Source organism: Halichoeres trimaculatus, unplaced genomic scaffold (genome assembly GCF_033239565.1).
Source record: "Halichoeres trimaculatus isolate MK-OKI-2021-1 unplaced genomic scaffold, fHalTri1.1 fHalTri1_scaffold_21, whole genome shotgun sequence".
Lineage (NCBI taxonomy): Eukaryota > Metazoa > Chordata > Actinopteri > Labriformes > Labridae > Halichoeres > Halichoeres trimaculatus.
Window position 1 is genome coordinate 19,739,980 of NW_027437199.1, and position 11,486 is coordinate 19,751,465.

An 11,486-nucleotide genomic window follows, 5' to 3' on the forward strand; every position below is an offset into this window, starting at 1 on the left:
GGGAACAGGTTAACCAAGGTCATCAAAAGGAAGAAAAACTGTATGTGTCTACCCAACGAAACTCTGAAGGCAACTTTTATTTTGAAATTTTACTTCATATCTTGGTAGTAGAGGAGTGGAGCCTCCAGAGAGAGTCGGCTGAGAGTGGAGGTCTGCAGCTGGACAGTCATATGGGAGCGTATTAGAAAAAAGGCTACCCCCTGGTGGTGAAAAGGACACGCTGCAGCACTTACCATATAAAAGGAATTTATTTTCAATGTAAAAAAAAAAACATTTTATCACACATTGATAGCACAAAATGTCACGAAGGATCTTCATACATCACAAACACACCGACACAAACACAGACCACATTTTCATCCTCCTCCTAAGTGTCTGAAATACATTCAACATTTTAAAACTCAACATTTATTCAACAAAAAACTTTGGCATTAGCAGAACTTGTAGCTTATTTACACGTTCAGATTATTTCACATAAAACTATCTGTTTTGAGTCACCCTGTTTAGCTTTTTCAATTCCAGTCCAGATAACCTGTGTAACAGATAATGTAAGACAGAAAGACACACCTGATAGAGGTTACATAAACTCAACCCCTGCTGCTAAAAAGCTCACATTTTTAGAACAATACTCCGGAAATGACTTCATGTTTGTAATGGAGTGGTTGAAAAAGTGGTCCAGTGCATGCAAAGGCTCTGTGAAAAGCCTTTCTCCATGTCTGATGTGATTTTTTTTTGCCTCTGTTAATAAGAGTTTTAGAAAATATTCTCCAATATGGAAAGACAAAAGCTGCTCTTCCAAACTTCATGATCTAACTGGAGTGATTAATTACAAGGAAGAGTCTAAATGCTGTGAAAGTCTGTGGTAAAACACACGGGAGGACAGAAAATCCACGTGTGCATCTGCAGTCATTACTTTTCACAACTTCAATGAGGACTTTACAACAAAGCTTTTGCAGCATTAAGCGTCGATTTCAGGCGTTTACATCACGCTCTTTTCCAGAGCAACTAAGAAGAGTAGTTATGAGTCTCAGTCTGAGACGTCTGCTCAGTTCAGAGCCATAAAAAAAGTCTTGTGGCCGTTCATCAATCATTGTTGAGCTCTTTTCGTCACCGTCCATGTCGGGTCTTTCTGTTGACGTTCTCCAGGCTGTGAGCCAGTCTCTTTGTGAAGAGCGGGAAGGATTTACCGCAGTACGTGTGCGTCGTCTTTAAGAGTTCTGCTTCGAGAGGTTCCAATAGGGATGTCACTGGGTCTGCACCGAAAGGGTACTGGAAGGACAAGACATTGGACATGTGGTAAGAATGATGAGTTTGGACTCAGTGAGTAAGATGTTTCTTCTCAGACTCATTTCTCTCCCTCCTCTGTGCTGGAACACGGGGGTTGTTGGCTAAAGGTTGCATGAGTGGGCTTAGAAAACTTCAAACGAGCGGCTGAACTCCCAAACTACCGTCCAAACTCCCCCGAGGACGGCTCTCACCCTCCTACCGTTCCGCTGTGATTGATCAGGTTCCCTCAGTTAGTAAGCAAAGTGCTGCTGTGAGCAGATATCTGCCCTGAGATAAATTAAAACTGTATCCAGGAGGCACGCTGGACTCAGATGGGTCTCCAAATCTATTCGGATGGGTCAGCCGGGCACAACATAAAGCGGACTGGGTTCAGTTTTATGCTATAGGCTCAGCGTCCAGTGATAACAGAGGATCAGAGAAGAAGTTTCATGTCTTCCTGATAATGAAGGAGCCTTTACTACGCTCCGAGGAAATCAAAGGGGAATTACCATTTTTTATGCCAGCTCATTTGCTTGCGCTTGGGTCCCTGATATTGGGTCACAAAGAGAATGGCGTTTTTACGAGCATGTACTCACACACACACACACGCCGGCCGTAAAGTTGCATTTACAGTTTCTGTATTGATTTTGTTCGGCTGATGGGGCACCCTCGGCGTGCAGACTCCAACTCTAAATGTACCAGCGGTTGTAAAATTTAACTGCTGCTTCTTGGGCTGGGCTTTTTGCAGAGCAGGGAGGAAGAGGATGCTTTATGACGGACGGACGGTCTGTCTGAGAGGCAGACGGGCAGACAGACAGGGAGGAGCACTGCTGTGAGGGCTTCACTCCTGATCCTTTGTGTGAGGGTTCAGGGCCTCACAAAAAAGCATAAAGTGGAGCCAAGTTTATGAGATATAAAACTTGATCAAGTTAAAATTCATCAATTGATTTCCAGCCTGTAAATGTTGAAATTAATAGAGCTTTGAAAAAGAAAGGTGTCCAGGCTGTGCACTCATGTCCTCATGTCATTGCTGCACAGTGCTCCTCTCTGATGGGAAACTTACACACACACTCAGACCTCAGTGTAAATGTCCCATTTGTCAGTTGTTTGCAGGTTTGAAGCCCTCAAAGTGATACTCAGGGATGGAACAAGTTGGGTCTTATCACAAGGTTTAGGGCAGAAATTACCCCTACAGCAGTGTTTTTGTGCAGCAGAAGCCCAGAGCGCTCACACCAAACACCCCCTCCCTGCTCCTCTGCTGGTTTCCTCTGCACTCAGACGGGGCCATATTCTACTTGACCAAAAACACAAATAAACGGACTCCCACTGAAAAAATCTGATATCGGTCTCCATTCACGCTTTATTTAGAGAATTTTCAGCACATTACTTTCACACAAAAACACAGCTAAATAAGGCTCTAGTTCTCATCGTGTCTCTTCGTCCTGGCAGACTACCTGCGTTTGTTTATGTCTGGCACGCCGCGTGCACAGACTGATACACTAAGCGGCGAGCGCCTTGTACACAGCTGTGGCTCTGCAGCGGAGGTAGCGCCGTTTTACGACACGATTTAACGGTTGCTAGGCGCTACCCAAGTAGCTGCCTGTTGCAGCAGCTCTCTCGTCTTTGTCCGATTCTTGTAATTTTTTTCGTCTCTTTTTCGTCATCTTTGTATTTGGAGTGGATCATCACTTTGTATGGTTCATTGTTGGTCATGGACACCAAACTTTTTGTGGCTTCGGCGGTATTTTTTACTACTTTTCTCCTGTGTTTGTCTGGAGATCCTACATGTAACCATGGCTGCATTGTTTACATGCGAAATTAGCTGTTAGCAGCCTGTAGCATGTCAATGCTAACTAGTGTAGGGCTTGATGATTTCCCTCGAGCTGAGGAGGAGGAGGTGAGGACGACGTGCTGGTTCTCAGATGTGAGCTGGGAAGTGACGACGTGGACCTGTCCTTCCATCCATCGTTGTTGGAAATGTGGGATCTAGCTCCGGGGGATGGGTGAGCTAGCTGTGCTAACCCAGCGGCATCGTGCTGTTCACGGACGTGGCTGACGGAGCAGACATCGGACGCCGCGACACATTGGAGGAGCTTCGCCTGCTGTGAGCAGACAGGATCCAGGAGACAGAGACTGAACAGACTGCTGGGGAGGCTCAGTCCTGGACCCTGTGGAGGTGGAGACTGGCTGGGCTGGAGAGTGGTGGACGAGTGGTGGACGGGATGTCGTCATCTAACTTCTTATGGACATTTTTGCACTTTCTATACTCTTTCTTACTTTTGTTTTCTTAAATGCTGCGGTGACTCCTGAATTTCCCCTTGGGGATAAATAAAGTATTTTCTATTCTATTCTATTCTATTTTTGTCTTATTTTCAGTAGAAAATTCCTTTTTAGACTCAATGTGAGCCAAATTCACATGACCAATCCAGAAAAATGACTTGTTTAAAGTTATTTAAGGACAAAAATGAGGTCTGAGTTGCTCGTAACCAGTAAAAAATATCTGCCAATGGAACAAGAGAAAAGTTACTTGTATTGAGACATTGTTCAAGTCTCAAGGAAATTTTAAAGCAATTTTTTCTTGTTCCATTGGCAGATTTTTTTACTGGTTACAAGCCATTTAAACCTCATTTTTGTACTCTGATAACATGAAACAAGACATTTTTCTGGATTGATAAGTTGAAAGTGGCTCATATCGAGTATAATGAGACAATTTTTACTGAAAAAAAGACAAAAACACTTGATAAGATTTCAGTTTTTTGCAGTGTAGGGGTAATTTCTGCCCTAAACCTTGCGATAGGACCCAACTTGTTCCATCCCGGAGTATCACTTTCAACCTCAGCTCCAGAGTAATGTTTCTCTCCTGAACCCTGCACGGATACCCTTAGGATCTGCTGCACATGAACAAGCCTGAAATAAATGAAATGATCTGTCCAGTGAGACGAAACACACGCAGGATCAATCCACACACCGCCGTCCACAGACTTAATCACATATCTATGGAGGTGTCGATACCTAACACAGGCTATTGGAGAAGCTGTGTGTTTTAGAGCCTGCTCTGGGCCCTCATGTGGAGGTTTATGCTCAATAGTACCAACATACACACCACAGGTACATGTGTGTGTGTGCTGCCGTCATTGATCCAGCTCTAAAAAGCGCCTCTCTTTAACTGCAGGCTATGGATAAGCTATGGATGAGCCATCCCACTGATCTGTGCTCGATGCTTTGTTAATAAGAAAGCAATGAGACTCCAAACAGTGACGGCTTCATTAAGTAAATGACACTCAGGCCGTCAATATCATCACACGCTGGTAAACAACCCATAAACGCCTTATGAGGGGAAATTAGCTTTAGTCAAACCTTAGCAACATGGTACTGACCTGAAGACACAAACACTGAAGGTGTTTGGGGTCAGGAACAATCCAGAAACTAATCCAGGAGGATAAAGGAAGAGGCTGGAGGAGGAGAGCAGGTGTGTCACTGGGGTCATAAAAAGGCTCCTCTCATCAGATAGTGCACTAAATTACACCTGCGACACTTTAAAAGGCCTCACAAGGCTCTTTTTTAACCTGAATGTACCCAGGAGACTTTTAATTGGTTGCACTTTTTGTTTTGAGTCACATTTTATTTCCCAGAAGGCTTTTTAAGAGATTCACCCAACTTTCTGTGTTCAGGATGTTTGAACAAATCAGAATAAAAGTAATACAATAAAACCTTTGACTGTGTTTCCAATAAAAGAGTGAGAAGTGTCCCCGACTCAGGATAAACTTCAACAAGATGCTCCCTTTGTCACTCTACAGCCAGTGATATCTGCCCCCAGTTCAGATAAAACTTCAGTTGTTAGCCACTCCAGCAAATTAAAACCTTTTGTTGTAAAATTTGATGGTAGAAAAACTGCTTTTATGTTTTCTGTCATCTACAAAAGATCACCAAACACAGGCAGAAACACGAAGACATAAAGTCAGGCACATTAAGATGAGGATGACTTTAGTAAACATTAAAAGCTGTACTGACAAAGTGTGATGCAGTTAATCTATATTATGATAAATCCTGGCTGTAGGAGTTTAATGTTAGACCGTCTGTTTTAATGTCTCTGTGCCCTCTGATGTGTGGAGGATATGTATTTTATTTTTTTAGTGTGAATTTCATCTTGAGAAATGAATATTTCAAACAGCTTTTGAAGAAGCTTAAGTTTCTGTTCTGTGTAAGCGTCTTTAAGGGTCTCACACACACATACACACAGCCTGGCTCACCTTCCGTATGGCCTCGTAAACAGCCCTGAAGGCCGGCTGTTTGTGGTCGTGGTAAACGCCTCTATTCCCGTGCAGAATGTTGATGCCGTCGTCTTCAGCTGACGCACAGTTACTGCCGTAGATGCAGTGATCTGGACGGTAATTCCACTGGCAGGGAAACTCCAGCAAGCACTCTGAAAAATACATTTAAACAAGTTTGAACAAAAAACTATTCATTGTGAAAAGAGGCATAAAGCACAACATACAAATGTGGGTGATTGAAGATCTGTAATAAGTAGGGAAGCACCGATCTGATCCTGGTACCAGGTAGTAAGCCCGTTTCCACCAAGTAGTTAATTAAGTTGGTCTCAGTATGTCACGCATTTTGTGGAGTTTCCTTTGACTAAAATCAGGACAGGTCCCCAAATTACCGGCCCGTACCATCTCATTTTTTGGTACCCTTCTGTTGGGGTGCCAAACATACCGAACTAATCCCAGAAGGTGGAGCTAGAAACACTGCAGTCCATCGATTGGTTGAAAGAATCGTCTCTTTCTGTGCGACAGTGGAAATAGAAACAACACATCACCATACCTTTTTTAAATCTCTAGTTGATTTTGTGTATATAACCTGAAAATAATCACAAAGAAAACGAATTACTGGATGTCTTCAATTGTTTTGCTTTGTTTACTGTGTCGTGCTTTTCTTCTTCGTTGCATTTAAACTGTGTTGTGCTGCTATGCCATCACGCTATCATGTAGCTGATGCTGCTATCAGCATCCAGCTTACATGCTGCCAACCAAGAAGGGCACAGTTAGCTGTGGAAACGTAAACAGGATCAGGGTTCACCACTCTCAACTGTACTGATCCATACTGGACCGCTTGGTGGAAATGGGCTTTCATTGACACAAAAGGTTAGATTGGTGACAGAGGGCTGGGTCTATTAAACTCATCTCTATGCTTTTCTGTGTTTACAACAATCATGTGTGTATTTAACATCATCAGCCAGGACTTATCATTTTAGTGAGGCAGAGCCAAAATATGCATGAAGGAAGATAACTAGGGGTGCACCAATCACAATTTTCTGGCCGATCACCAATCTTTAAAAAGCCTGACCTGCCGATACAGATTTGGGTCTATACTGATTTTTTTTTTTTTTTACCGACAGCATATGCCTTCAAATTTCCAATCTTATTTAATTGAAAATCATTAAACAACACCTGCAAAACAATACAATCTTTATGTTTTAACTTAAACAACCAATAGAGTTTCCTGAGTTTTAGGTCTCAGAGCAAAAAGCAACAATGGCTGGCTGTCAGACCTTCCTGGAGGTACATAAGATCAGTTTCATTTGTAAGGATGGGACGATCACCGATGCCCCAAAATGAAGGAAATCGGCACTGATCGATCTGTGCATGTCTAAAGATAACAGGGATTTAGCAGTTTGGAGGTATTTCTCACTTGTTTCAACCAGACAATTCTGATTTGATCAAATACCAGCATCAATTTAGCATCCTCGTGTTAAGAAACAGGTGATGTTAAATTAAAACTGGCCTTGGATCCAATCAGATTCAGCATCTGCTGATACCAAAGCCCAGGTATTAGTTCTGGTATGAGGATTTAGAAAGTTGAAGAAGAGCTAAATTCCATCTTCTGGCCAACTTTCCATATCTTTATTACTGAATACTTCAATATTGAACTTTTTTATCCGAGAATATTTAACAGCTTTTTCAATAAGCAGATTGTAACATCAAAATAGTATTATTAGAAGAATGATTTGTTGGGCTGTGAAAGAACAGAAAATTGCTCAGCACTGGTTGTGATTGTGAACACAGCTCAAGAGGCTTCTGAAGCAGAGACTGTTTTTCCTACAAGAATAATTTTCATTAAAGGAAGGTCGTATTAGAGGATGTTTTGTAAATTATTCAATTAACTGAAATTGTGCTCACTCAAAGAGAGTGATTATGGCCTGATTGACTTTCACAGTGTTCAAAAATGTTTTTATAATGACAGTTAATCAAAGTTCTTGGCTGAGATTAGATAAATAATGATGAAAATAAGCAACAACAGTTAATTAAATAGTCGTCACTGCTGGATTAGGCTGTTAGTGATGTTATGATTTTAACTTTGGAGTTAGTGTCAGCGCCGATGTTCCCAATCCCACATGTCTCAAATGGAAATAGATCATCAACGCTTTATGTTTCATGCAGACTCACCAGGATTGTGGTGGAAGATGATATTAAGAAGATCCTGGTCTCCCCAGGTTATGTTCAGCTTATATTTCTGAAGTAGAGGCATCAGCAGCTCCTCCCAACGCAGACCCACAGCTGTCATATCATTCTGTCAAACACAGAATAGATTCTCTAACATCAGAATGCGTCCTCTCACACACTGAGCTGAACAACTGCAGCACAATGAGGCCATCTAGAGGCCAACAACAGTAGTGCTGTGTCTAAAGTCCCCAGCTCTTACCTTAAAAAACACACTCCTCATCCTCGTCATGTTCATGAGCATGACCCCCGAGTTGATTCCGGTCCGGCCGTAAAAGGGGTGGCGAGCAAAGCGGTTGTACCAAGCAATCCGTGGCTCTTCATGTTCTGGGGCCATGGCGGCCAGCTGGGAGGCGTTAAACTGTGACAGGAAAGCCCATAGGCGGTCTACGGGCTGCAGGAAGAGGATGTCAGAATCCACGTACACAATGGAGTCCACGTCCTTGAGGATCAGCTGAAGAGTTTGAAAAAGACACAAAGAGACAGGTGTTGGAGGAAGTGAATAATGCAGACGCCCTCCAGTGGTTTAAATGATGCATGGTGCCAGTTTGTTCTGCAAAAGACCTTTTGAAGGGGGCACTAATCAGAATATAGCACATTCTTTATCATATATCAAGCTGACTTGAAAAGAAAAAGTCACTTCATGTTTTTCATGAGAATTATGTTTTATGTATGTTTCCAATAGTTTCTACACTTACTGGTAAGAAGAGCCTCTGAGAAGCACAGGGTTTGAAGAGTTTCTTCCACTCAGCTGCATTCTCACTGGGGAAGCTGATGGAGTAGACCGTGTAGTTGAACCTGGAGCGGATAAAATCAGGCCACGACTCCAGCTAGAAAACACACATACACGCATAGATGAAGAGACATTTCTTAGAGAAAAGTCAAGTTGTGGTGTCTTTTTTTACTCACTGCTTCCATAAAACTGGCGTGCAGTTGATCCTCAGCAAAAATGTGCACGGAGAGCCGTTTGATGCTGAACAGCACGGCAGACTTGATCATAGTGAGAGTCTCCTGCAACCTGTCCCCACAGGCCACGACGGCCAGGTGCATGGGAGGGTCAGGTTTGCCACCACCAGCCTCGAGCTGACCCCGCTGACGCATGATGTACCTGAAAGAGAAGATGGGGAGTCTTACTCAGTGAAGTTACGGGTCAGTTATTTTTCGCTCCAGGAAGTGTTCACAGATTTAACACAATAGATCTACCCTGTACTGTTTCAAAAGCTCACACCTAGTGTTACCACTGTTTACCTCTTAACAAAAAATGAATTTAGAAGCTCATTTAGAGACATTTCAATGACATAAAGCTCATTTAAAACGAATGTAGGAAAGACAAAAATAATAATAATAATTAAAAAAATAATAATAATACACAGTTCTTGACACTTTTTCTGTCAAAAATTTTTTTTCTACCTTCTGTTTAAAAGAAAAAAAAAAATAATAAATTTCTTTTGAGTTAAACCATTACATTCAACGATCAACCTGTCATTTTATGTCTCTTTTTTTAATCACAGAAATGTACATCCAGTGCTATTTATGTCTCTTTCTTGGACTGAGTCTTACCTGGTGTTTTCAGGGTCATAAGTGATCTCTATGAAGAACTTTTTCTGGAGATAAATCCAGTGTTGACGCTTATGTTGTGTGTGACAGCAAAGATAAAATGCCACTTTACATTTTCAGCCCCTTAAATTAAAAGTGACTGTTTTTGTATTGTGTAAAAAGTACAACATAATTTCTATCCAATATTGAAGAATAATTACACACTGAAGTCTAAAGCTGGTTTGGAATTGCAGGAGATATTTTAATACTGTTTAAAGCCATTTTTCGTTGACAAACTGTACTAATTCGGTGACGTATTATAAGATAATTACGAAGTCTCGCGGAACTCTCGTACTAGCGTCTAGCTAAATTGCGTGTAACGTTACTTACGATGTATAGGAATGTGACGCAGTTTGACAGTACGGTTAGGTGTCTGCAGCTGAGACCACGCTAACCGAAATACAACATGGTTTACAATTTCCACATAGTTTTAGCAACATGTGTCTGAAACTACAAACTTACCGATTGTACCAGTGTGTTTTTTGGGGCCCGGTTTTGTCCGCGACCCCTCGACTGCCTCCGGGGACTCTCGCTGGGTTGAGAACCTTCTTCGTTCCGCTTCCTCCGACCGAAACGTCCGAGTAAAACAACTTACTGTAAACATACAAGCCCGAAAACACGGCAAACACCATGCACAACGCCAGTGCACGAATGTAACGCCGCATAATTGAGTTTTAAAACAGAACTCGGAGCCAAAGTCATGACACACAAAACTAACGAACACTAACAATGACAAAGTTAGAGGTGATGAGAAAGCACTTCCGGTTAGTGATGAGAAAATAAAACACAAGCGCACTGAAAATATCCTGCTCTCTGGTGGTAGTAAAAATACTTGCACTTACATTAGAATAAGGAGACTTGTAGTAAATTTCCTTTTATTTGCATGTCCGATACAAAGGTACCCAAATTCCCTTTGAAAGAAGACACACAGGAAGGAAAGTAATCTTTTTTTCATCAAGTATGCAAGAATTTATTTACAGCTACATTTAATTAAATGGGAGGTCTTTTCTGTCTTATATCAAAGGAGGCTATTGTGAATAAAGTACTAGAGAAAATATGAGATTCAGTATGTTATAATAGATCAATAACTGTCAAAAAATTTATACTTCTCCGGGTGAAAAGAAGTTTGCTATCTTCTTGTTTTTTAATCTAAACTTGTGGCCCTGATAATAACTGAAAAAACAGTATTTTCCATACTGTAGATCAATAAAACCCTGTTTAGTGTTAAACCAAGCTGATTTTTTAAGTTACTTTATTTAATTTTATTTAAACTATGTTTTAACCCCACTTTTTTCTTCTTGTGTATCCTATTGCATCACAATGTCTGTAATATTGACAAGTACAAACTTCGCCCCTGGGCATCAAAACAGTATCTTATATTATCTTAAAGATATTTGAAATACTGGATAAACCTGTTGAGAATATCATTATTTACAATTCTCACAAGCCAGAAACATGTTTTTTCCAAAAGTTGTAGGACCTCTGGGTGTATTCAGCCTGAAAAATACTTTTTTGATCTTCACTGTTGAATAATGTCCTGTGATGTATTTCCCTTGCTTGAAAGGGATAGGCACTGATACTCGCATTATAACTGCTTTGACATAAAATCAGTCCTATTTACATTACTATTTTATATGTATGTTTATGTATCGTATCTTGCTGTAGTAGCACTTCGGGTTGCATGTCGTTAAGATGAATAACCTTGATTTTCACTATATTCAGAGGACCTGGTGCTCTTATTTTGAAGGCGACAGAAGATTTCCGGCCCATGTCTACTGTGGCTGTTTCACTTGATGCTCACCATGCATGGGAAGCCGGGGGTCGGGACCCCAAATGGGGGAAGGGTGGGAGCGATAAGCAAAGTTGATTCCTCCTCCTCCTCCCCCCGCCCCAGGCTCTGTCTGCAGAGACTTTGAATTGATTCCACCTCTGAAAAGAGCCATTCAGGGCTTTAAGTGACCAGTCGTCTTTATTTAGGTGGCTCTATAGGCAAGGCCAACTGCACGTTCACATAGTGTGGGAAAATGAGCCAATTGACTCATGCAGCTGTTAATTAATCTGTGCTTACATGATAGACTGAATACTTCAATAATCTATCATTATATGTTCACCAGGTGGAGCCAAAAA

At 41.5% G+C, this 11,486-nt stretch overlaps 1 protein-coding gene across 1 annotated transcript; it reads right to left on the bottom strand.

Annotated features, from left to right (window-relative positions):
- Positions 1 to 229: 229 nt before the first annotated feature.
- Positions 230 to 10,117, bottom strand: gxylt1b (glucoside xylosyltransferase 1b). The gene is made up of 7 exons (XM_074698258.1): positions 9,822 to 10,117; positions 8,673 to 8,871; positions 8,462 to 8,593; positions 7,966 to 8,217; positions 7,710 to 7,833; positions 5,517 to 5,689; positions 230 to 1,269 (listed from the first exon to the last, which is right to left on the bottom strand). Exons 1-7 carry the CDS (start codon positions 10,022 to 10,024, stop codon positions 1,108 to 1,110), a joined length of 1,245 nt encoding a protein of 414 aa, XP_074554359.1. The 5' UTR covers positions 10,025 to 10,117; the 3' UTR covers positions 230 to 1,107.
- Between the last annotated feature and the right edge of the window lie 1,369 nt (positions 10,118 to 11,486).

What these genes read in the sequence shown, in the direction of transcription:
- gxylt1b (XM_074698258.1), bottom strand. Translation starts at nt 10,024, where the DNA reads ATGCGGCGTTACATTCGTGCACTGGCGTTGTGCATGGTGTTTGCCGTG. An exon ending in CTCAGAGGCTCTTCTTACCA is followed by an intron (nt 8,218 to 8,461) that starts GTAAGTGTAGAA and finishes CAAACTCTTCAG; the next exon opens with CTGATCCTCAAGGACGTGGA. An exon ending in TGAGGAGTGTGTTTTTTAAG is followed by an intron (nt 7,834 to 7,965) that starts GTAAGAGCTGGG and finishes TGTGTTTGACAG; the next exon opens with AATGATATGACAGCTGTGGG.